General features: G+C 38.3%; 1 protein-coding gene across 3 annotated transcripts; it reads right to left on the bottom strand.

Moving 5' to 3' along the window:
* Window positions 1-1,434: 1,434 nt before the first annotated feature.
* LOC149834638 (protein GID8 homolog) lies at window positions 1,435-21,208 on the bottom strand. Of its 3 annotated transcripts, none has more exons than XM_090010225.1 (6): window positions 20,959-21,208; window positions 20,623-20,794; window positions 20,379-20,482; window positions 3,735-3,866; window positions 2,983-3,139; window positions 1,435-2,097 (listed from the first exon to the last, which is right to left on the bottom strand). In XM_090010225.1, the coding sequence occupies exons 1-6, from the start codon at window positions 20,959-20,961 to the stop codon at window positions 1,976-1,978; spliced, it is 690 nt and encodes a 229-aa protein (XP_089866351.1). In that variant the 5' UTR covers window positions 20,962-21,208; the 3' UTR covers window positions 1,435-1,975. The 3 variants fall into 3 exon arrangements, with proteins under 3 accessions (XP_089866351.1, XP_089866352.1, XP_089866353.1); XM_090010226.1 differs by having other exon boundaries at window positions 20,379-20,485; window positions 20,635-20,794; XM_090010227.1 differs by having other exon boundaries at window positions 20,635-20,794.
* Between the last annotated feature and the right edge of the window lie 4,156 nt (window positions 21,209-25,364).

The raw sequence follows: 25,364 nt of genomic DNA, 5'->3' as shown, positions 1-25,364 counted from the left end.
GATCATGCACAAGTGCACCAAGCTAGACAGCCTACTGCTCTTAGGCCCTGTTTGGAAACTAGTAACTGGGATGGGAAGTGGCAGCTACCACATCCTAGAGGTGGTAGCTGTCAATTCCATGCTTTAGTGTAAATACAATGCCACTTCCCATCTCAAATGCATTAACTCCCATCCCAGCTACCAGTTTCCAAACAGCCACCAGGTGGTAGTTTTGACCAACTTTTTGCCAACTGAATTAACTCCTATCCCAGTTCCTAGATTCCAAACAGGACTAAGCTTTAACCATGAGTTGGCTTGTTGGCCCTTAATTGGGCCCAGACAAGCCCATTCACAACCTAAAGGGCACCAAATCTATTACATTCACCAAATCAATTTGCACCAACCACATTCCCTTTAGTGTGACCAAGAAGATCAGGGTGTCATCTTAGACCTAAACTCAGGCCCGAATCTAGGCCAAGATGGTCCCACCTGCTAGGCCGGCTGGCCAACAAGGCCTTTTGTATCCCTACTAGACCAATACATAGGACCACACGCATTTGGGTGACAGACTCTATGCACCTTTAGCTGTCCTTTTGCGTATTGGCAGTCAAGATTAGGGTAGGAAGAATTTAATTGCCTTAAAAAGGACCTCATAATCCGCAAGGACATCATTCACTGGCATTCCAGACAGAAGTTTAATGAGGGTCCCACAACTACCTCTACCTAGAGCACCATCCATCTAAGAAATGGATGGTATACAGTACTTGAGCCCAAGAATACAATGTCAAGCCCACGTCTAGACGGGGGTTACCCAGCTGGAATGGATCCCAAATCACTGGCCTTCTACTCTTGAACACCTCATCAATTGAAACTTGGGTATTAGTTTTGGCCATCCTCAAGTACCAAGCATTTCTTTGTTTTTTTATCTACAAGGTGTTATATTCTTGTTGGTTGCTGGTAGGACATGCATTGCTCATGCCCCATTTGAGATGAAGCCCATTGTAGAACAGTTTGTGCATTGTCCCTTTTCTGCATGGCCCAAGTCTCTCTGCTCCTTTGATGGATGACTGTTACCTCAATCCATCAAATCGTCACAAAAGAAAAGGCTTCTTCCCCTTCTTTTTTTTTCTTTTTTTTGAAAGGCAAGCTGGGGTTAGGCAGACCCCTACCAGAACTATAGTCACCCCATGTGGCAGAGGGATTCGATACTGGGCCTTCAGCTTGACACAGGACCCCGCTTACCACATGAGATACCACTTAAGTGGTTATTCCCCTTCTTTTCCCTTTGAGGATCTTCAAAGGCTTTAGGGACCAACAGATACTCTACGGCCACGTTTGGGAGTAATAATACATTTGATACTTCATATTAGGAAAGAAAAAAAAGAGGGACGCATATGGCTGAGAAAATTTTCCATGTGCAGAGTTGGTAAAATTCTACATTGAAGAAATTCTCGATTGGAAGAGCAAAAAAGATTTTATTTTTCACATTTTGTAGAGAATTTTTCTATGCTTAACCCACTTACAAACACTGCCTAGGAACAGGTGGCGCATGAAACTTGGAGGGAGTTACATAACTAGCTTACTAATCCAATGATTACAACGTTGCAACATCATCTATAAGATAATAAATGGTCCCCTTGTAGGGAACGAAGACAAAGTCTACAAACCTATAATTCTCTTATTTACTATAGGACCTTGGGATAATCTCCTGTAAAAGTAGTTGCATTAATGACGCTTGAATGTGTATGCGCGCACGTGTGTGTGTGTGTGTGAACACAAAACCTTTCCTCTTGCAGTCGACATAACATACTCCATGAGCCTCAATACAGAATGAGAAGGAAAATAAACAGTAAGAAATCCAATACAGGAACATAATCCACAGGATGATGATACATGATAAAAGAAACCCCTTGCACAACATTCACTCGGAGGAAATGCAAACAAACACCTCTGACGCTCCATGTTAATGCCTCTCAGAGAGGCCATTTTGTCCCTTTCAAACGGTGGGGTCCTCCAAAGCTGCGGTAGACAAGTCATTAATGCGTGGGTACGAAGCTTTCTCATCTAGCTGGTTCTGAGCCCAAACAAGCATCTTCAATAGGCTTGGAAGCTTGGGATCTGCCAATATAACATTGATGAGGCATATTTAGTCCAATACACCAAGAATAGAATTGACTAAGGCAGTTTTAGTCCAAGCACCAACACTAGCATTGTTTGTAGGGAATGGTGTAGGCAGGCATTTTTAGTCCGATACACTACTATGATCATGATCAATGTGCCCAATAACCACCCTTCTCAAACATGGGTTAAACTCAGGCTGGCTGATTCAGAACTGGAACCATATCTAACAAGATAAACCACTGTCCGATATAATCAAGCTTTGCTTGTGGACTTTCCACTTTCATCTAAGATAGTTCAGCCCTCCAGAATTAGGTCAGAAGGTCCACGAAGAGTCATGCTACCAGATCTAACCCAATAACCTCACTGAATACACCTAACAACATGTTTCTGGTACCATCGGGTTGGAGTTAGGTCGAACATGTGTGACAACCTATTCCATTCATAGAAGCAGCTCAGCATGTTGTTTGCTGGTCCACTGTATTGACCAGTCATTTTAATGGAAACTGATGCCACTAAATTTGCAAACACTTCATAGTCCTGCAGTTAGGAACACATATAACAAGACACTGCAGCACCAACAAATAAGTATTGAACGAGAATCCAGCTGACAGACCAAGCTGGTACTGATCCATTCATGATCCACATGAATGCATAAGATTCAAGGCACTTGCATCTCTATGCTTCACAAAAGAAAGGGGCCACTTACAGCTGGTCTAGTTGTTAACTAAACCAACATAGAAAATTGTCACTACATATGTATGCATGCATGTGCACGTATACAGATTTCTACATGCCACTCTTTAACTGTAAAAGACAATCACTCATTTGTGCAACATCCCAGTTAAACAGTCAAAAGGATTTCAAGCTCCACTGAGTCCACACCTTTTTCATGACTCTGGCTTGTAAGGATAGCTGCATTGACCTCACTCGCTGTTTTAAGCCGTTGTGATATATCCAGAAGTTCTCCCACAGGACAGTTAGATACATCTTCAAAGGCAAGTAATGCAACTGTCCTCTCCAGCTCCACCAAAAAACTTTGCTGCAAAAGGTTAAGTCTCTGAATATCTCAATAAATTCTGACAATATATTGAGAAAAACCAACAGAAAAGGAAGAGATAATCAAGAGAACAACCCAATTGTTCCTTTAAAACTTGGGGTTGTGGGCCATCACCACACCAGACCATTACTAACTGTAGCATGTATAAAATGAGCACCAGAAGAAAATAAATAAATGGGGTCAGTGAAGAGTGAAAACAGTAGGTGTGGCCAACATGCACCATCTTTTTTGGGAAAAAGGTACAGATAATTTATGTTTCCTTTAAGAAATAGAAAAGCCAACTCCTTTTTGCTTTGATTGGCAAGTATGGCATTTGAATCTATGTGTAGCATGATTTTAGAACTTTTGGCCATTTAATGACCAAGTCAGACCCCTTTGGAGAAAGAACACCAAGTAATTTCAAGAAATGCTAGATGAAACTTTTCTTTAAAAATGACTTCAAAAAGTGGAGGCTTGAGCTCTCCAGTGCCAATGCTGGAAGAAAAAAATATTGATAACTTGGTAGAGAAAATTTTCTTTAAAATTAAACTAAAATTTTGGAATAGAAGAAAAATATCACCAAAAGAGAAGAGATTACATTTTCTTCACCCCTTGGCGCAAGTTCTTCCTGAGCGAACTCCAGAGCTTCTTCCACTTTTCCATTGCGAATTAGCTCTATCAGCCTCTGCTGCTGGAGATGGAAAAATAATTGCGGATTTGTATCCAAGATCTGCACATAGTTATCCACAGCACATGAGACAAGTCAAACTATAGCACGGCTTTAGTGAACATTTGCTTCCAGACAGAACCACCACAATGAATCAGAAAGGAAACTAAAATCAATAATTAAAATAAAGCCAGTTTTCCAAGTGATAAAAAATTAGGATATATCAAGACAATGTTCAGATTCCAAGCAATGGGAAACACGGAAACTGTTGACTGTAAAATGTAAATTATATTTCAAGTAACAACCCTCTGAACCCTACATTAGGAACTCGTGATTTTGGCAACATTTTGAAGTCCTTGACATAAACTATGTTTCAATTAACAGCCTTCCGACTCTACATTAGGAAATGATTTTGGCAACATGTTGAAGTCCTCACCTTACAAGGCCCAGCAACTGCTAATCAAGATAATCAGACCAAGTCAAATAGGCAGATGGTGAGGACATAGTTGGCAAACCCGGTGAGTTGACTTGGGAATCACCCGAGTCAACCCTGATCAGACCCCAACTGGGCCACCGATTCAGGACCACCGATCCACATGCCTGTAATGTGTTTATTGACATGCATCTTGTGGCTTTAATGCATAATGCTCATAAAAGGATACTTGTTATAAAGAATCATATGTTTTTAAATCATAAATATTAACAATTATGTATAGTTGAATACTTATGTAGCTTAGCAATTGATGTCATGTGCTAAATTTAGTGATTATACAGTATGGAGCTTGATTTTTTCCATATCTTAAACTAGAAAAGGCATGGTCCTAACTCGTCTGAGTTATTGAGTTGACCCGCTGACTCGCGAGTCAAGGATCAGGTGATCCGAATCTGAGTCACGACCTTGGCAACTATGGGTGAGGTTAGGTTCTGTCCCTAGTTACTTGGTGAAATGCATGATTTTTTTGGAACAGTCTAAATTATCCATTTCAAGAAGCAACAAGGCTCAAGAAACCAATATTTACTTAGTTTCTTTAACAAAATCATTGAACGTCAATATCATTTTTTCTTTTCATAAACATCTTTATCACCCGACTGTCAATGTTTCTTCACCATCTTGAGCATCAAGGTCTTCAACCTCATCATCCTTGCCAACATAATATTGTCATCAGTACCCTGTCCTTGTTCCTCCCATTACCTCTTTCCCATTTCTCACTTTAAGCTCACCCCCATTAATCATGTGCCGCCAAAACACAGTGAAAACGCTGCTGCTAGAAAATGTTAGCACTGCCCTGTGGTTTTCAGCCATTTCTTGGGCAAGCTATACAGGAAGTAGAAAGATGGTGCTACAATTTTTGGATGGCATCCTTCTCATCGTTTTACAGCCAATGATGGTGGAAATCTATGTCACACGAGGACTCTATATTGACTCCTATATTGTATCCCCTTGATATATTGGTCACATTGGAAAGTTCATAACAATGGTCATAATGCCATATCCGCAACCATATCCATGTGACATAGATGGAAATGATGCTGGAAAGGATTGTGAATGAGCATGGAGTCTGAGGGAATTGTGAAGGGGTGAAAGAAGAAAGGAAGGCACCCAGCCCCTGATAAACAAGTTCAAAAAAGCTCCTGCTTGAAAGAATTGTTTACGGAAGTTCACTAAGCATGTCACTCTGAAACTGAAAATAGACTTTTTGGTAAAACATCTTTTCCAGGTGACCAACCCACCACTCTAAAATGGGATTCTGTGCAAAAAAAATGCTGCCAAAAAGTTCTAGTGACCAGCATTGTCAGAATAGGGTGAAAATGCAGAACCTCGTTTACAAGCTTGACCTATGATCCTAGCCCCAAGACTTCTCTTTGCAGCATCTAAGCATCCACAACCATAGGAGAAATACTACAAGTGCTCTCAAATTGTGTCCTATGTCACAGGGATTCGGCTAGCAGGGTGCCGCACCCGCGTCGACGCGATGCGGGTGCGGTCAACCCGACCCTGGGTGCGTTGACCTCACTCAGGGTCATTTGTGTCCAATTTTTTTATTAAAAAAATTTGTGTCCAATTTTTTTATTAAAAACAAATTTGTTTTGGGGGGCGCTGCCCCGCCCCCGACCGCGCAATGGGACCCGCGTCGGGGGGAGCCCCCGGACCCCCCTTTCTGCAAGGGCAAAAACTCTAAATCAAGCTCCACAACTCATCAGCTCGACCCCTCCCCTGCACAAATTTTATATATATATATATATATATATATATATATTCGCACCTCCGCACCCAAGTTTTTTTAAAGTGCCGCACCCACATGGGTGCGGGTGCGGCGCAATTTCAAAAATTTTGGACACGGGGACTCGGCTATATATATATAAAAGACTCGATCAAAGTTGTGCCCATTAGGGACAGGTGATGAGTTGTGAAGCCTGATTCAGGGTTTTTTTCCTTACAGAAGGGGTTTTTTCCTTAAATTTTGTAGCCCAGAAAATTTTTCAAAAAATGGACCAAAATGACCCTGGGTGCGTTGACCGAACCCAGGGTCGGGTTGACCGCACCCGTGTCGGTGCATGTCAACGCGGGTGCGTCGACCTTGGAGCCGAGTCCGTGTGACATAGATTGTGTCTATGTTTCCATTTTGTTGAACAACATATGGACTCAGCTAAGCAGGATGATTATCTCCCACTTATGGTGGGAATTGAACCCTAGCCCCTTCAGTTATTGTGCTTGTATGTATAGGGAAATAATGTCCTCTTTTTCTTTCTCCTTTTTTTTTGATGACCAAGTGGGTGGGGCGTGAACCTCCATGGAATCCAAAACTGAGACTCATCAATCTGATATAGTGTACTATTTATTCTCTGTTTATTTTATATTTGAAAAACTTTTCCAATTTCCTTTTATATTTTCATAGGGAAAATATTTCTAAAACTTGTTCATTTTTTATTTTTGCATTCTCTTTATATTATTTTTTATTTTTCAAAATGCCAAGATTTTCCAGAGATTTTTCAACCACTTATTCTAAAATCTCTCAAGACAAAACCCCACCAAGAAATAGCCAAGACCAGTTATCTCCCACCAAGAAATGTTATTGTTGCATTACTGCATGATTTTAGGATATAATAGAAAAGGAAGTGAAAAGGAAAACGAGAAATTGGAGAGAATGTTGGTTCCTACATTCAGGTAGTAAAATATACATATGTTTCCTTGGAAAAATGATACATACAAATAGATAGACCAACGGAGGACTACCAAAATAAACACAACTTCGGTGGTACAAAATGAAAAAACCAACTTACACCCCTTCAAGTTGAGATGAAAATGCTTAAAATTCTAATTTGCTACATATCTCAACCAAGTGGGCCTTCCCATGATTGATGAAGATATCAATCAACAATGTTCAGCCTTTGTATATGGAAAGTTCATCAATTAGGCCTTAATCTTCTGTTGAATATATTTCATGACAGAGAGATTTGCAATCATATTATAGAAAGCTTCAGTTAATATGCTTCATGGTTGGCTTTCAGCTGATGGCTCTCATATACACCATGAGACATGGTGCTATACTCAATATTTGAACAGGGAAGACCTTACTTTTTCTGCCATCATGAGACAACATTATCACCCACCAAAATACAACATGAGGCCCATTTTCTGCTATCAAGAAAGCACTTTTAATCCATATGAGTATACAAGTCTACTTGGCAGTTACAATGGACCCATGGTGAATGATAACATGTTGAGAATAAAATAATGCCCTGTGAATGTGGAATTTTTAAGTTTCATTACAGCTTTTTTTTCTTTTCTTTTTTTGGCTATGCACCTCAAAAATGTCCCATTACTTTCTATATTTGTGCTTTTTCTATCTTTACTTGTTGTGCCATTAGATAGATGTTATTTTTTGGTTACAATGGAAACAGATATGGTAGGCATAAATCATCCCCTCCTAGGTGATCTGATTAAGCATTTGAATATGCAACTAAAAAAAAAGATAACACAAATATTTTCAGTCACTTGCCTCAGCCCCTTGTTGTTTGAGGAAACCCTCCACTTCAATTGGTCTTTTTTCACTAAAAGCAAACATGTGCTAAGATTTCGAATAGCTGTCACGATCAAACAATTCCCAACCATAGTCCTTGCAATGATTGGATCATCCATATAGGATACAAAAAGAAACTTCACATATTTGATATCTTTCTAGTTGAATGAGACTCAATTCACTGTTTATCTTTGTCAAGTCAAGTGATGGTGAGGTTAATGGGCACTCTGACTATCCATTGGCCCGTGCTAATGACTTAACAGACACAACCTTTTCTATCTCAAAGTTTGTCATTTAGTTTGAAAGGAGTGTCCATTACCTAGAAACCAAGAATCATACATCCAAAACATGCACGTATGCTGTGGCATATCATTTTTCATCTTTGACACCCCAAAATAAAAAAAGAACACTGTAACTCAAACATAGGGGCATGGTGCTTTCTTAAATTTTACCTCTAGGTAATTTCTAGCCGCCACAACACCATTAACAATCTACACAAAAAATTATAATACCTTCTCCTTTATTTGTAAAGATTGGCACCTTAAAAGATGTTTCACGGAACTTTAAATTTGTATTACCCCATCGGTTGTTTTAGAAAAACTTTAATGCACACAACCTTAGATAAACTGTGCCTAATGGCACCCCTATCCAAACAGCACTGACATAGCTTCTGAATAGATTTGCTGTATAGTAAATCTAATTATATAATGTATGATATTCATTATTTGGTTCATTCAAATTTATTTTGCCTTGTTATACACCCTTAGGAGTTGCACCCCTATCCAACATCTTTGCCCTATCCAAATGGTTCATACATGTCAATCTCAGAAAACACCATATCAAACAGCAAAGAATTTAGTTACTGCTCCATGCCAATGCGTCTCTCTCCATTATTATAGGGACTTAACAATATTTACTAAAAAACTTAAATACTTTTATCTCCAACTCCACATCTCCCATACCTTCATCTTCAAATTGTTATATTGAGAGTTTTTCTAATTATAAACATGTCTACGGGTTTTGAAGAACATGTTCATTGTTAAGGAGAATTTGGATCCAGGCCAGAACCATTCAGTTGAAATCAGTCCAGATCCAAGTCAGTTAATAGAGATCAAGTTGTCCAAGACTCCTACAGCAAAGGCAGACTCCCAAATGGATAAGAGTTCTATAGATAACGCAAACGAGAGGAAATTGATAGAGAGAGGAGACACCAACTGCATGAAGAATCCTACAGATAACACACTGTTATCAAATGAGGATTTTGATAAAAACAAGTGTAGGTACGAGATATTGAAAGTCTCCAAAAACGTGTAACCCATAAAACCTTTATTAAAAGGAGCCTCTCATCTCCGGGAAGGTGTGTAGAAAAAAACATTATTCACCATGGATGTAGATCTTCCCTAGATCGAACCACATTACTTTTGTCTTCGTGTGTGTGTGTGTGGCGTGATATCTCTCTTTTACGGTATCAAAGCCACCCTAATCATTCAATTGTTTTTAGTGTGTCCGTCTTCGTGGTCGTGTTCTTCATCAGGCTCGACATCCTCTCTCTTTTACATCGATTAGTATGGCTGAGAAGAACAACATTATAGTAGGTTTGAACAACTCCTTTCCCTTGCTTCCTGCTCCTACTAGTTGAGAATCATAATTTATATTGAAAAGTTACGATCTTATGAAATTTGTGGATGGAACAAAACCTCATCTCAATGAAATTAATCTTAGTAAAACCATCATTGTCAACTTCTCTTTTACCAACTTTGGTTTTCTAGAGCCCTGCCATATGGATGCACGGACTGTTAGTAAATGGTATTCCACCATTCAATCACAAGGAGAGAAGCAGAGAGGAGAGAGAGACGTTTGTGGCTGCAGAAAACCCAATTAGGGTATGCGGTAATGGCTTACCATTAAGTATATGCTGATACAACTATTAGGGTACGAAAATACCCATTACATGAAAGGTTAAAATTACAGCATGTCATTAATGAGCATGTGTTAAAATAAAACCGAGTTGGGTCTAGATCCTGAGATCCAAACCCAATCAAGAATGACGTCTTTTCACCCTTCCTCAAGTTGTACATGGTTTTGAACCATGAACAACTTGCCTTGATCAACAGTCCGAACGAATTCTGGTTCAATTTTTTTTCTTCAACCTTCTGTCTTACAAAATGTTGATCAATTTCAATATGCTTGGCATGGCTGTGGTAGATAGGATTAAATGACATGTTGATGGCACTTTGATTGTCACACAATAGAATGCATTTAGAAATTGATTCTCCTACTTTTGTCAACAGGTGTTTGATCCATGTTACTTCGGCAGTAGCAACTGCCATTGACCTATATTCAGCTTCTGTGCTCGACCTGGCTATGGCCTTTTGTTTCCTACTGCTCTAGGAGACAAGATTTAGGCCAATGAAAACACAGTATCCTGAAACTGACCGACGCTCATCTGGATCTCCTGCCCAATCTGCATCTGTGTAAGTAAGAAGTTCATGCATGTGATGGTCATGTATACTCTTTTTGTACACAAGACCATCTCCAATAGTTCCTTTAAATATCGAAGAATGTGTTTAACAGCTTCCATATGCCCAATATGTAGTTCATGCATGAACTAAGATACCTGATTGACAGAATAGACAATATCAGGTCGAGTGAAGGTAAGATACTGAAGCATTATCCTGCGATATTTTGTAGGGTCCTCATACAATTCTCCATCTTGAGAACTGAGTTTCTGATGAAGTACATTGAGTGTGCTTAGGGGCTTGCAATCTGTCATACCTGCCTTGCTAAGGACATCAATGGTATACTTATGTTGGGTAAGTGGCATGCCTTCAGTAATCCTATCAACTTCTACTCCAAGAAAATATCGCAGTTTACCAAGATCTTTCATCTTGAATCTAGGGTTTAAGAATTCTTTAACATGTTCAATGTGTTCATTAGAGTTACCTATAATGATAATGTTATCAACATATATCAATAACAGGGTAACTATATCTTTGCATTTGAATATGAAAAGAGAATGATCAAGAAGAGACCGACTAAAACCATATTTTTTCTACTTCAAGAGAGAAACTGTCAAACCAAGATCAAGAAGCCTGCTTCAGACCATATATAGCTCTCTTTAACCTGCACACGTATTCTTTGGAATTCCCTTCTGGCTAAGTCACAGGGACTCGGCAAAGCAGGTGTCGCACCCGCGTCGACACGACGTGATGCGACACGGGTGCGGGTGCAGTCAACGCACCCAGGTCATTTTGGTCCAATTTTTCGGACGTTAAAAAAAATGATGAAAAAGGAGGATTAGGGCAAAAAACAATTTTGACCTAATCTCCTTTCCCGCGCAGCTCAGCTCGAGTCCTCCTGACGCCTCTGCCTGACGCCACCTCCTCCTCTCCCTCGTCGCAGGTACCCTCTAGTTCCCTCTCTCTCTCTCTTCTTGTGTTGGCAATGGAGGGGCTGAGCCCCCCTTGCTCCCTCTCGCTCTCATGTTGGGTCGGCAAGGGAGGGGCTGAGCCCCCCTTGCTCCCTCTCGCTCTATTGTTGGGTCGGCAGGGGAGGGGTCGAGCCCCCCCTACTCCCTCTGATTTCGGCAGGGGAGGGGCTCGACCCCTCCCTGTTTTCGGCAGGGGAGGGACCGAGCCCCCCCCCCTACTCCCTCTGTTTTCGGCAGGGGAGGGGCCGAGCACCCCACCCTGCTCCCTTTGATTTCAGGGGAGGGGGGCCGAGCCCCCCCTCTCGCTCTCTTGTTGGGTCGTCAGGGGAGAGGTTAAGCCCCCCCCCTGCTCCCTCTGTTTTCGATAGGGGAGGGGTCTGAGCCCCCCACCCTGCTTCCTTTGATTTCAGGGGAGGGGCTGAGCCCCCCTGCTCCCTCTGTTTTCGGCAGGGGAGGGGTCTGAGCCCCCCACCCTGCTCCCTTTGATTTTAGGGGAGGGGTCGAGCCTCCCCTCTCGCTCTCTTGTTGGGTCGGCAGGGGAGGGGCTGAGCCCCCCCTGCTCCCTCTGTTTTCGACAGAGGAGAGGGTCGAGCCCCCCCCTCTCGCTCTCTTGTTGGGTCGGCAAGGGAGCGGTCGAGCCCCCTTCCCTGCTCTCTCTTATTTCAGGGGAGGGGCTGAATCCCTCCCTGTTTTTGGCAGGATATATATATATACATATATATATAATGTTTGTATAATTGATTTGAAATTTTGAATGTATTTTTTTTTTGCATTTTCAGGATAAAAATGACGGATAAAGAGAAAGGACTTGCATCATCCTCATCCCAACATTTGAGTTTTGTTGCTAGTTTTGCTGATAGTTGTAATGGGACTGATGAGGTGGGGCCACCATGGGTACATGTAGATAAACTTGCAAAATTGGAGAAGGAGGTGGTAGAAACAAGAAATTTCGATGCAAGCTCCGTGAAAGAGATTTTGTTGGGTCTTACACAAGAGTGAAGGCTCATTTGTTAAAGATACCAGGACATGGCATTTTAGGATGTAGAAAAGTTGATGAGGCAATGCGAAGACAATACAAGAAAATACAAGAAGAATATGAGAAGAGAAAGGCAATGACCGATTCTTGTGCAGTTAGTGTGCCATTTGCAAGTCACCAAGAAGATGCTAAAAAAAAAAAAGTCAATGTAGGAGGTAGAGGAACGATACAAGCAGCATTCAATACATATGGAAGAGAATAATTGGATAGAAAAGTTGGGAGGTATTTTTATTCTAGTTCACTCTCATTTAATGCGGCTAGAAATCCTCATTGGAAGGATTTAGTAACATCCTTGGCAAATTGTAATTTGAGTGGCTATGTGCCTCCAAGCTCAGAAAAAATATGAACCACACTTCTTGCAGAAAAGAGGGCAAATGTGGAGAGGTTGTTGGAGATTAAAAAATATTCATGGGAGCAAAATAGAGTTTCTATTGTGTCTGATGGATGGACAGATATTCAAAGGCGTCCACTGATCAATTTTATTGCTTCTTCGCTTAGTGACCTAGTATTCTTGAAAGCAGTTGACGCATCTGGAGAATATAAAAATGCAGAGTATTTGAAGGGGTTGTTTATAGAAGTCATAAAAGAAGTGGGTGATCAGAATGTTGTACAAATTATTACAGACAATGCTCCAGTTTGTAAAAGTGCAGCGTTTAGTTTGGAGAGTGACTACCCTCATATTTTTTGGACTCCCTGTGTAGCACACAGCTTAAATCTGACTCTAAAGAGCATATGCAACCCCAAAGAAGAAGAAAATTCACAAGCATATGTTTTATGTTCATGGATTGAAGATTTAGAAAGAAATGTCAAAAGCATTAGAAATTTTGTTGTCAACCACCATCGTGCTAATGCTATGTTTAAAAGGCATTCTGACTTGAAATTATTGAAGGTCGTTGAAACACGTTTTGTGTCCATCATTGTGATGGTGAAGAGGATTAAAAAAGTGAAGAATGCTTTGGTTAGCATGGTTACCGATGAAAATTGGGCATTCTATCGTGCTGATGATGATGTCAAGGCTCAAGAAATTAAGAAATTCATTATTGATGATGAGTTTCGGGACAAAGTAGTATACTTTCTTCAATTGACCCAACCTATTTGAGAAATATTGAGAGAAGTTGATAAGGATGAACCCATGCTTCATAGAGTTTATAAAATGTGGGATAATATGATTGAAAAAATACAAGTTATTTTCAAGCATAAAGAAAAAAATCCTGCATTGGATGATTCAGAATTTTTTAACTATATTCATTTAATTTTAGTCAGAAGATAGGATAAGAGCAACACTCATTTGCATTGCATGGCACATTCTCTTAATCCAAAATATTACGCAAAAAAGTGGCAAACAGGTGGTATTGGTCGTGTCCCTCCAAATCTAGACCCAGAGCTATCAAGACATAGAAATATTGTATGATAAGACTTTTTCATGAAGCATATCTTTTAAATCAAGTCACACAAGAGTTTGGAAAATTTTCATCTTCGAGATTATATGGACCAGCATTATTCGCGAGAGAGGAGGATAATATAGATCATATCACATGGTGGTCAACATTTCGATCAAAACACCTCTTCTCCAACATCTTGCATTACGATTGCTATCGCAACCTGCTAGTTCATCTTGTTGTGAAAGAAATTTTAGCACATATTCTCAAATCCACAACGTAAAGAGAAACAAACTCACAAGCAAGCGTGCAGAAGATTTAGTATATGTTCATTCAAATCTTCAACTATTTTTGCGAACTAATGATGAACACAGGTACTAATTTGCTCTCTTAGTTATTTGATTATTTATTTTTTAATTTTTCATTTAAATATACTTTTATTGTATTTAACATTTTTAAATTGGGTTTGTAACGCAGACAAGGAACATCCAAATTTTGAGATGTAAACCCAAAAGAGTGTGACTTCGAGAGAGACCATGATTTCAACATGACAAACATGGATTTATCTGAGCCCAGTCTTCCTTCTAAAGAAAATTATTAAGATCCATTACTTTTAGTATGTAATTTAGTTCTTTTCTGCTTTACTTATTTGATCGATATTTAGGTTGATTTATGTAATTGCTTTACTTATTTGATTGATATTTAGGTTGATATATTGTATGCATGTTGAATAATATTATGACAATGTTAACTGTTAAATTATGATAATGTTAATTGTTAAAACTTTAAAATTATATATTTATATATATATATATAATATATATATATATATATATATTTACATTTTTGCCCTGCCGCACCCCCGCACCCTAGGTTTTTTAAAGTGTCGCACCCCGCACCCATGTGACTTAGCCTTCTGCATACTCAATGGGTTGCTCCGTGTATACTTCCGCCTTCAGAGCGCCATATAGAAATGCATTTTTTACATCCAGTTGACTGAGAGTCCACTGGTGCTCAACAGCCAATGATAGTATGATTCGGATAGTGCCCATTTTCACCACTGGAGTGAAGGTCTCGTCATAGTCTTGTCCTTGCTCCTGTGTGAAGCCTTTGGCAACCAACCTAGCCTTGTATCGCTCGATAGTACCATCCGGCTTATATTTTATCTTATACACCCACTTTAACCCAACCACATTTCGATTATACGGTCTGAGAACAATATTCCAAGTGCCACATTCATGAAGAGCTTACATTTCTTCGTTCATAGCTTCAATCCATCTCTTAGAATTTATTGCTTGATAAAATGTTGTGGGTTGATCTTCCTTGCCCAAAGAGGTTAAGAAGAGTTGAAAATCTATCGTGAAGTTCTCATAACTAACCCACCTATCAATAGGATGTCGAGGTCGGGTAGACCTTGTGTAAACAGGTGATTGAATGGAAACAGAAGGAGAATTCAGTTCCTGATTAGAGTTGGGAAGTATCTCCTTCTCACGTCGAGAGTAAACAATGCCTTTATATCTTTCGGGAGTCAATAGTGGTTCAGAAATCACACTTTTCTAAGTCTTTTGTGCAGCAGTAGACATGTTTCCCTCATCTCTTTGATTACATTCTGAAGAACAAACATCATCAATACTAGAAAAGAGATCTGAGCTCAACCAAGGGTGATAAACTTCAATTTCAGGAGGAGTGTTAGCATTATGACCAAAATTTGATTCATCAAGCACAACATTTTTTGATATTTTGATGCGCTTGCTCACGGAAATTTGATTCATCAAACACAACATTTTTTGATATTTTAATGCGCTTGCTCACGGGATCATAGCATATGTATCATTTGTAATCATCAGTGTACCCCATAAATCTGCACTTTAAGGCCTTATCCTGAAACTTATGCCGCATTGAACTGTCAACATGAACATAACATACACACCCGAATACACGTAAATCATGATAATTTGGATGCACACCATGCAAAGAGAGATAGGATGATTTGTTTTTCAAGATGTTCATGGGCAATCGATTTATGACATAGATTGTTGTATGAAAAGCATCTGCCCAAAAGGTAACTAAAAGATTACTATCATGCATCATGCTCATTGCACTCTCGACAATAAGGCAATGTTTCAATTCAGCAATCCCATTTTGTTGAGGTGTATGAGGACAAGACACTTGCCTACTTATTCCATTTGTCTTGAGGAAATTAATAAAGTCATTTTAAGAGAATTCACCTCCTCCATCACATTAGAAGCAAATAATACTCTCAGAGAATTGATTTTGAACAAAGAAATGAAAATTCTGAAATAACTTGAAGGTTTCAGATTTATTTTTCATAAAGAAGATCCATGTATATCGAGAATAACTATCAACAAAAATGAGATAATATCTAGTGCCAGACATGGAAGGAACTGGAGTCAGACCTCAAACATCAGAACATATAATTTCAAATGGTCTTAAAGTTCTTTTATTAATGGAATGAAATGGAAGAACATGACTCTTACACTAAAGACAACTAGAACATTTTTTATTATCAACACTTAAATTTAAACTTGACTTGGGAATAAGACTACTTGAAACAAGCTTATCAATAAAGCGACTACTACAATAACCGAGACGACCATGCCAAAGATTTGGCTCAATACATTCAGAAAGATTAAAAACACTCTCAAGTGCAACTGAAGATGATGATGTGAGCTTCGAGATGGAATCAACAGGTTGAACACGCGAGGAAGGATTCTCTTGGAACACGTACATATTCCCTTATCGTTTTCCTTCAGCGAACGTTTCCCTCGTGTGAAGGTCCTTAACATAAACAGAAAAAAGAGTAAACTCAACTGAAGCATTAATGTCATCTACAAGCTTAGATACGAAAACAATATTTTTCTTGATATTAGGAGCATGAATGACATTTGAAAGAACAAAAGAATTGGACATAGGAATTACAGATTTTTCAACGTGCAAAATATGATGGTGAGACCCATCTCCAGTGACTATATTATTTCTACAAACATAAGGAACAAGATTTAGAAGCTTACCAGCATCACCAGTGACATGAGTGGCTGCACTAGAATCAACATACCAAGTGCCTTGATCATTCTTTTTTATATTCAATTCAGCCAAGGCAGATAATAGCAAATCTTTGACTTCTCCACTATTCTTTAATGTATTTGTTCCCTTTCTTTTCTCCAATTGCTTACCTCTATTTTGCGGGTTAAACCAGCAATTTGCCTTGATGTGCCCCCTTTTGTTGCAGAGAAAGCAGGTAGGTATTATCCTTTGCCTTTGTAGATTAGGAGGCATACTGGGGGTAGGTAATATGTCACGAGCTCCTTGTTCATTCCTCTCTTGACCTCCCCTTTCCCGAGATTCATACCTGCCATGTCCTCGACCATAGGTAACTCCTGTGGCAAGAACGTTGTGTCCTCTAATGGGGTTGTGATTACCTTCAGAAAATCCTTTCAAAGTCATCTCATATTGTAAGAGCTTAGCACGAAGGTCTTCAAATGTAGGTAAGTCTGGCAAACACAGTAAAGAAGTAACCATCATATGATAATAGGGTCCCAGTCCGCTGAAAGTTTGTTGCATCATATCTTTGTCACTAACCACGCAACCCACGATAGTCAATTGATCTGTGATAGTCTTCATTTTGTTTAAGTACTCCATGACATTCATGGAGTCTTTTCTCAGCATTTGAAACTGTTTCTTTAAAAATAAAACTCTAGCCTGAGAAACTTGAGAATACGTCTGAACAAGACGATGCCATAACTGCATAGCTGAGCAGTCATCTGGGATTGCCACAAGCACCTCCTGTGACAGAGTGGAAGTGATGTAGGCAACCAAAGCCTGATCTCGTTTCATCCAAGATATATACTCTGGATTTCTAACAAAAGTAATTGAAGTGTCACCCTCGCCATTCTTTCCCTCTTGTGATATGAACTCTGGAGGAACAGGAACAGAGCCATCCAGATGCCCAGAAAGATCCTGACTTCTTATGAATGGGATGATTTGTCTCTTCCAGGTAAGAAAATTGAAATTGTTTAGTTTCTCAAACACAAGTTGACCAAGAAAGTTGGAAGAAAGGCCAGATTGAGAATTAGAAAATGAATCCATAGTCGATGGGAAGCGAAAAACTAGGAAGATTAAGAGACCGAAAAGAAAATTCACTTAAAGGCAAATAAAATAAAAATTCAGAACAGATATTTGAATTTCAGAGAACTCGGCTGCCCTTTTTTTTTAACCTGCAGACCCAAGGCAGAAAACCAGATTGTGAAATAAAGAAAAATTGTTCTGGAGAAAAATAAGAATCCAATCAGTTAGAAGCACGTTACTATGAGAATAACGTGTATTCTTTTCCAAATGAGAAAAAAAGAAAATCCAAAGTAGAGAGGGAAATAGGTTCAAAGGGATATCAATCAATCAAGGACAGAATTGAGATCATATCCATATCAAAATCTGATCCAACATCAATTTGGAAAAACAGAAGAAACAAGTTTGACGTGATTTCAACCTTTGAAATCACGCATATATGAAATCCGATATTGCGTGATCATGAAAGGTTATTGTTTGGGTGAAATCGCGTGCAGCAATATGAAAGAAATAACAATAAGAGAAGAAACAATCAAGAGAAGGGAAGAATGCGTGATTAATGAGCAAATCCAAGTTTTTGGATTGTAAAAAGATAAGTAATGAGATGAACTGATAGGAAAATACCTTAGAAGAGGACAAGGAGGCTTGACTGGATGCTCATAAGATGAACATGATCTTCAAGGGTGAAAGGTAAGATGAACATGATCTTCAAGGGTGAAAGGTAAGATGAACATGATCTTCAAGGGTGGATCTAGTGCTATGATACCATGTTAGTAAATGGTATTCTACCATTCAATCACAAGGAGAGAAGTAGAGAGGAGAGAGAGACGTTTGTGGCTGCAGAAAACCCAATTAGGGTTTATGGTAATGGCTTACCATTAAGTATATGCTGATACAACTATTAGGGTACGAAAATACCCATTACATGAAAGGTTAAAATTATAGTATGACATTAATGAGCATGTGTTAAAATAAAACCGAGTTGGGTCTGGATTCTGAGATCCAAACCCAGTTGTAAATGACGTCTTTTCATGGACATCTATGCTAGTAGGGATGATATAGAAAGGGAAATAGATGAAGTATTTTGTTCACATTTCACATAGCCTTCCATCTTGAATGAAAAAAGTTTAAATTACGCACATACCTACAGACTCGATCATTTCTAGTTTATGGATAAAATAATAATGTTGACCTTTTTAACCAACTTTGATTTTCTAGAGCCCATTATGCTAGTAGAGATAATATCATAAGGGAAAATAGATGAAGATCTTTTTTAGCATAGTGACATGCTGACTCCAAAAAAAATGTCAAATCAAAATTATCACGGTCCCAAGAAAATATTTGACAAACCACTTCTCCAAGGAAACTTTCTTATTTCTCTAATATCATAGTAGAAACAATAAAGTGAAACAAGGATAAGAAAATAGAACTATAAATAGAAATAAAAGCAATATAATGGCTTGTAAGTCCTTTAACTGAATTACATTTACTTAACTAGGGCTACCCACACAATCACTGAGATGTCTTTTGTTACAAGTTCCAGCACATTGTTCTCGAATACAACAATAAAATTCCTTAAATGAAAACCAAAAAAAGGTCTATACAGGAATGTAAATAGAAACAAGAAATGATGTTTTGATTAGCAAAGAATGAATAAAAAATAATTGAACAATGTTAAGGAAAAGGTCTTTGATTCAATAACAGGCTATTTAAACAGAAGTATTTTCAGCATTGTACCACAATCTGAGTTGACACCACTAGTTTCAATTTTTGTTTCATCCTTTTTTTAATGTAAAGTTGCTTCCTCTTTCTTCAACATAATGATTCAACTATCTGTGTACGGAAAAAGCAGTGGTGATTAGCGGGTGATCAATGGTCAAAAAATTGGATAGTGACAATGAATAAAACTTCTGGAGAATGTTGGGAAACAGGTTCGCTTGTTCTGAAGAAGAAACATGAAAGGCATATAACACTAGATGCAGTTTGAGAAACAAGGGTAGAAAATATAAGACAACTTTTCAGGGTTCAGGCGATAGATATATTTCACAAAAGCAGCCTCAATCATCGAAGGGTTGAAGAAAACAAGAATATTTTCAGACACGAACAGAAGAACAGAAGCATGAACAAGACAAAGAAAGCATCTTATAAATATCATAAACTTGAGAAGAAAAGGAACAAAAGATAAGTGAGATCGAATGGAATCTTCAATTTGGCCGAAGTTGGTCTCTGATAGTTACGAGAAAGAGCAAAGCCACAAATCATGTAAATGGGGCATCTGAAAGCTTGAATCGAAAAAAAAAACACTCTGACTGAGCATAGACTAAAGTTTATGACACTCTTAAGCGTTAGCATTGCCATATTCACAATTATTCACACCATTTCAAATTAGCAATCGTGATTCATCGTCGTTTAAGCATACATCAAAGCGAACGATAAGGTTCCACGATGATGGTCGAATCGTAATTCACACATTTACACAATCAGTCACATTACATTGGCAATGCAGGGCACGAATTCATACTAAAACTTCACTGAGAAAAAGAACCATAATTTGCAATCCGAACACGAAAAAAGGGGAGAAACAGATAATTAGCGAGGAAAAAAAGAAGCACATAATGTGTTTACCTCTGGATTCAAATCGTTCACTTTCTCGATCGCATCCTCAACATTGCCGCACTGCACGGCCTTCTTCACCGCCATCCGGTCGGTTATCGTTGCAAGATCGATATCTGCTGTCCAAAGATAAGGACGGGCAATTGGAATTGCAAATTGCTGCTTCATTCTCACAAACTTGAATCGATTCAAACAGAATCAACATCAACTAGAAGGGGAAAACAAAAGGAAAGACAAAAAGGGGGCAATTCGGAACGGAATCGGATACGCTCGGTGCCGGATTCAATCCGGAACTTCTCGGCAGCCTCGACGTAGCCCTCGGTGACCAAGAAATTCATCACCAGCTTGTTCATGTCCTCCTTCCGAATCTTGACGTCCTTGAGCTTCTTCTCCCACTCCTCCCTCGTGATCACTTTCTTCGACGTCGACTGCACACACACACACACACAGACAACACAAAGAACCGTCTTGGGCACTCTCTGAAGAACAAAAACTCGAAAGATCTTGAACGAAAACCGTGCAATTTATCCCGAAATCGCCGGAAAAGGCGAAACAAAATCGAGATTTTTCGAGAGCGGGGTTTTGCTCGCACCATGTTACCGGTGGAGGCAAGGCTGTCGAGGAAGAAGAAGGCGAAGGAAGCCAGCGGTGCCTTCACATCCACGGCCGCTCAAGAGGGCTACCGGTAGGAACCCGGTTTGGGTTTTCGACTCCTCGGGAGGGTTGGTTTTTGGTGGCGGTCCGAGCCAACAATGGGTGCGGTGGGAAAACCCTAGAGAGAGAGAGAGGGTCTCGCTGCTCTGGTTCCTGCGGACAGAATTAGAGCTCCTTTGTCGATGTTTGGGAACGATGGGTTATGTTATCGTTCGCGGGATTTTTGTATCGTGAAAGGGAAAATATCGCGATAATTTCTAAAAAATCGTTGTTGGCAAATTTGGAGAAAATATCGGTAGAGTTTTAGTTTAAAGTGTTCAGAGATCAAAGTGAATTGTTAAAAATATTGAAAATTGAAAAATTAGTGTTTTAAGAGCGAAGAAATCGTGTTACTATTATAGGTGTAAAAATAAGCGGGCCTTTCAAAAAATAATAATAAGCGGTATTTTTTATTTTTACCTTGAATTTATCGGAAGTGTCAATGGCATTGGAACTTATCGCTGTAGAATAAAGAGGAGTTGAAAATATAGTTGATATTCATAGCTCTATACTGTGTGGCATTCCTACTCCTAGGAGAGGAAACAAGCTGCTCATAAGCGAGATCTTGTTCTGCTAATAAAGAGCTCGTTTGAACTTGTAATATAAGCTCAGCAAACTGAATATGAGATTAATAAATATATTTATAAATATATTTTGTCACATAATATACTATAAAATTAAAGTGTTTTGCTTGCAAGCAATAGGTTTAGAGTTCAAAATACTACTGCTTCCATCTTTGAAACAATGTATTTCCTCGGTAAACAAGAATTCGAGCTTGACTCAATAGACCTAGAGTTCAAAATTTGTTACTTTCAACTTTGAAACAGTGTAGGGCCGTTTGGATGATAGGGGCAACACTTGTGCTATGAAAAAACTGAGTTTTAACTGTTTGAATGACCAAAAGCATAGTTTTTTAGGTTTTTGGTTTCTAAAATATATATATATAAAAGAAACATGAGTGTAAGTCGTTTTCCAATAGTTAGAAAATGGCTGAAATGACAAAAAACACATTTTTTTTAGTGGCAAGCACATCTTGCAGACACCTACCAGTTCATTGAATTAGTCATCAAAGCTGTTTTCAATTTTCTTAGATTACCATTTAATTTGAGCTATTGATAGGCAAATCTTTCTCCTACAAATTTTACATTTTACATTTTTTGCTTCTTTTATTTATATCCTTATACTTTTCTTCAGATATAATGGTTTAAATGAAATGTATATTAGTAGTAGCAACAATAATAAAAAAAATGAAGAACATATTGTAACGACCCGAAATCTAATCCAAATTTTGAGAAATTTTTTTTTATAACAGTGAAAATATTTAATTTAAACAAGGTTAAGCATCCCAAGCATGTCACAGGAAAACTCAAAGCAAAAACCATCCATAGTATTTCTAATAACAATTAAAAATAAAAAAATCATTCTAAATATCTTAATATCAGAGTTATAATTAACCAACTAATACTAAACACCCCGAGAACAAAAACAAGTCATGTATCACGATCCGCACACTATCCCACAACCGCTCTAGATCCTTTACTCATCTTCTAAAAAATGATAAAATAATTTGAAAGAGACTAAAACCAGTCTGCGTAGAAGAAACTATGATTTTACATATGTACTATGTAACATGTATGCAATGTAATTGAACAACTATAAAAAGTAAAACATGAGACAAAACAAGACATAATTGAATAAGTAGTAGGGAACTAATCATTTGCATATCACATTTCTAATTCAAGTACTAGTATAAGGAGAACAATCACATGTTCAAGTAAATAATCACATGTTCAAGTAAATAATCATAATTTTTCATATGACTGAAATATATATAAGAAATGTTAATTTAAGTTTCTTTGAAATTATTTTGCGGGTACTTGCAGGCCAAGGCAACCGTAACAGAAGAGAATATTTGGGGGTTTAATATGCTTGGTGTTTTAATAACCGGAGCGTCTAACTAAAACTGAAATCCTAAGAGAGCGGTTAAATAACTGAGAGAACCTCTCAAAGGCTCAAACAACAGGATGCATCTCTAACTTCTGCAGAAGAACATGGAGCTACCACCTAAGACAAATTTGGTAATTTGGGTCTCCTAACTCCGAGTACTAGGAACTAACGAGCCATTATCGCTCGAAGCAACAAGCACAAGTTCCCGAAATTGTATACCACCTACCCTCTTCAAGGTAAGCCCGAGTCTGAGTGGGTTGCCATCTCATTAATTTCATTATCGGACTTATCAAGGTTTCCTCTGATCTGAACCCAGTAACTCAAACATGTTGGAGTTCACAAAAAATATTAATCATACCATATTGGTAGTTGATTCCCAACCACTCATACCTTAAATAGGTATGTTACCAATTTTATCCATCTACTTGAGCAAAGTGCTCTGGTACCTTTAAACCATCAAGCATGAGTGCCCTGATACCATTAAACTAGTCAGGCAAAAAATATTACATTAAGTTTTACACTTGTATAAGGTCTACAAACTTGAGGGATCCACTCGGGATCCTCAAGTACCAGGCTTGGCACTTTATATGCTAATATTAAACCATGACTCTAATATTAAACCATGACTTGTGTTAACATATAATGGTTTAAACTTTGTTCACAAGTTATTGCTAAGATTCACTCGACTTACAAGCTCAATTATAAACTTAATTAGCATGAATAGTAGATAACTTATATAGATGCTAAGCATGGATGCCATTATAACGTTTAATAGCAGCAATGTGCACAACATAATAAATCCACCATCACCATGTCATCACTACCATATAACCAGATGGTAGAGGTAAGGCATGAGATCGTAAACACCTTGATGTGTCTATAACTGCAGAATGAAGGTACATGCCAGTTGTAATAAGTTATAGAACTTTGAAGAACATTCAAATATAGAACACAAGCACATCATGTTTGTATTAGTATGCAGAAAAAGAAATATCATTTAAGTGCCACAAATCTATGTAGAATCATGACATTTGTTGCTTATATCATTTGTAGGAAATAAGATTTGCAAATGTAGATCATGGCACATGCAACTTATATTCTTTTACAGGAAATGAAATTTACAAATGCAGATCATCTATATAGTACTAAACTAATTTTTCTCCTCCTTTCACATTCATATAGATGCTCGAGACTCATGACTGATTTTTAATATTTATTACAAGGCTAAAACAGGCAAACCAGTGATTCCAACACATTTTTTTTTCATAAACGAATACTAAAATTGATGATTTTCAAGTTGGACACATGTCCCATATATATATTTTATAAAATGCCTTGGCGTAACCTACTGATTGAGATTAAGCATTAGAATCCCATTAGAGTTCACAAGAACTCAGAATTTTAGTCTCCTGTCATGAGTTGTGATAATTTATTTTTTAATGTTCTATGCTCTTTTCAAGCCGATTATGCTAATAACAAGTAATTGGATATCACACCTTTCACGCTCAGGTAAGTGTCCAGACCATATATATTTTTTTTTTCAAATGTGAATTGGAAGTGCAGAATACTTTCATCCGTGTATTTGAAATGCAGAAATGTAAGCCCATAAATGGGTGTTAAAATGCAAAAACAAAGACACATGCTATTATGTATTCAAATGCAAATACATTTAGATATGCATTAAGGTGCAGAAAACACAGGCACATAGCTGGTAGAAAATATAGAAATGCAAACACATGATGCAGTGTTTTCAAATGCAGACAGATTCATATATGTATTAAGATGCAGAAAATGCAGACGCGTAGTTGCTGTGTTTTTATTTACAGAAAATGCAGTCTATTATGCAACCAGTTGTAATACCAACTATCATCGTTAGATTTGTTAAAAATCGCATAACCATCTTTAAAAATAAAATAAAAAGCAATTTTTTTCATATTATCATACGTAAGTACTAAGCAAAATTTCTATTATGAAAGCAACTCCAATCACGCAACCTAAGTCTTCACACATACCCTCTATCAAAGTAAAACTACAACCTTTGATTATACAAAATAACCAGACCCCTTTTTCTACAACTATCACAACATTTAAAACAAATACAGACATCTACACTGGCTCAGTTCATGCCGATGGGTTGTGCAGTAACACATAGCCTTGTTTGAAACAAAATACCCTACAAAAATCATAAGAACCCTACCTTTTTTAAGCTTTTCCCTCTTTGCTACAGCAGCTGCGTGAAAAATGGGGCTTCTACTCGCTGCATCGTGCCAAGAAAGGGGAGATAACGAGAGAGAATAGAGGAGGAGTATACGAGAAAGATTGCGAGATGAGGGAGAGAGAGATCGTGGGAGAGAGGAG

Source organism: Nuphar pumila, chromosome 6 (assembly GCF_984573655.1).
Source record: "Nuphar pumila chromosome 6, dmNupPumi1.hap1.1, whole genome shotgun sequence".
Lineage (NCBI taxonomy): Eukaryota > Viridiplantae > Streptophyta > Magnoliopsida > Nymphaeales > Nymphaeaceae > Nuphar > Nuphar pumila.
Note: the sequence above shows the minus strand (reverse complement) of the source record. Positions and strands in the feature narration are given on the sequence as shown.

Excerpts from the sequence above, each read along its gene's own strand:
- LOC149834638 (XM_090010225.1), bottom strand. Across the intron at positions 20,483-20,622 it reads CACCGAGCGTATCCGATTCC|ATATCGATCTTGCAACGATA; the intron begins GTTCCGAATTGC and ends TTTGGACAGCAG. Across the intron at positions 2,098-2,982 it reads AAGCCAGAGTCATGAAAAAG|ATCCCAAGCTTCCAAGCCTA; the intron begins GTGTGGACTCAG and ends TTATATTGGCAG.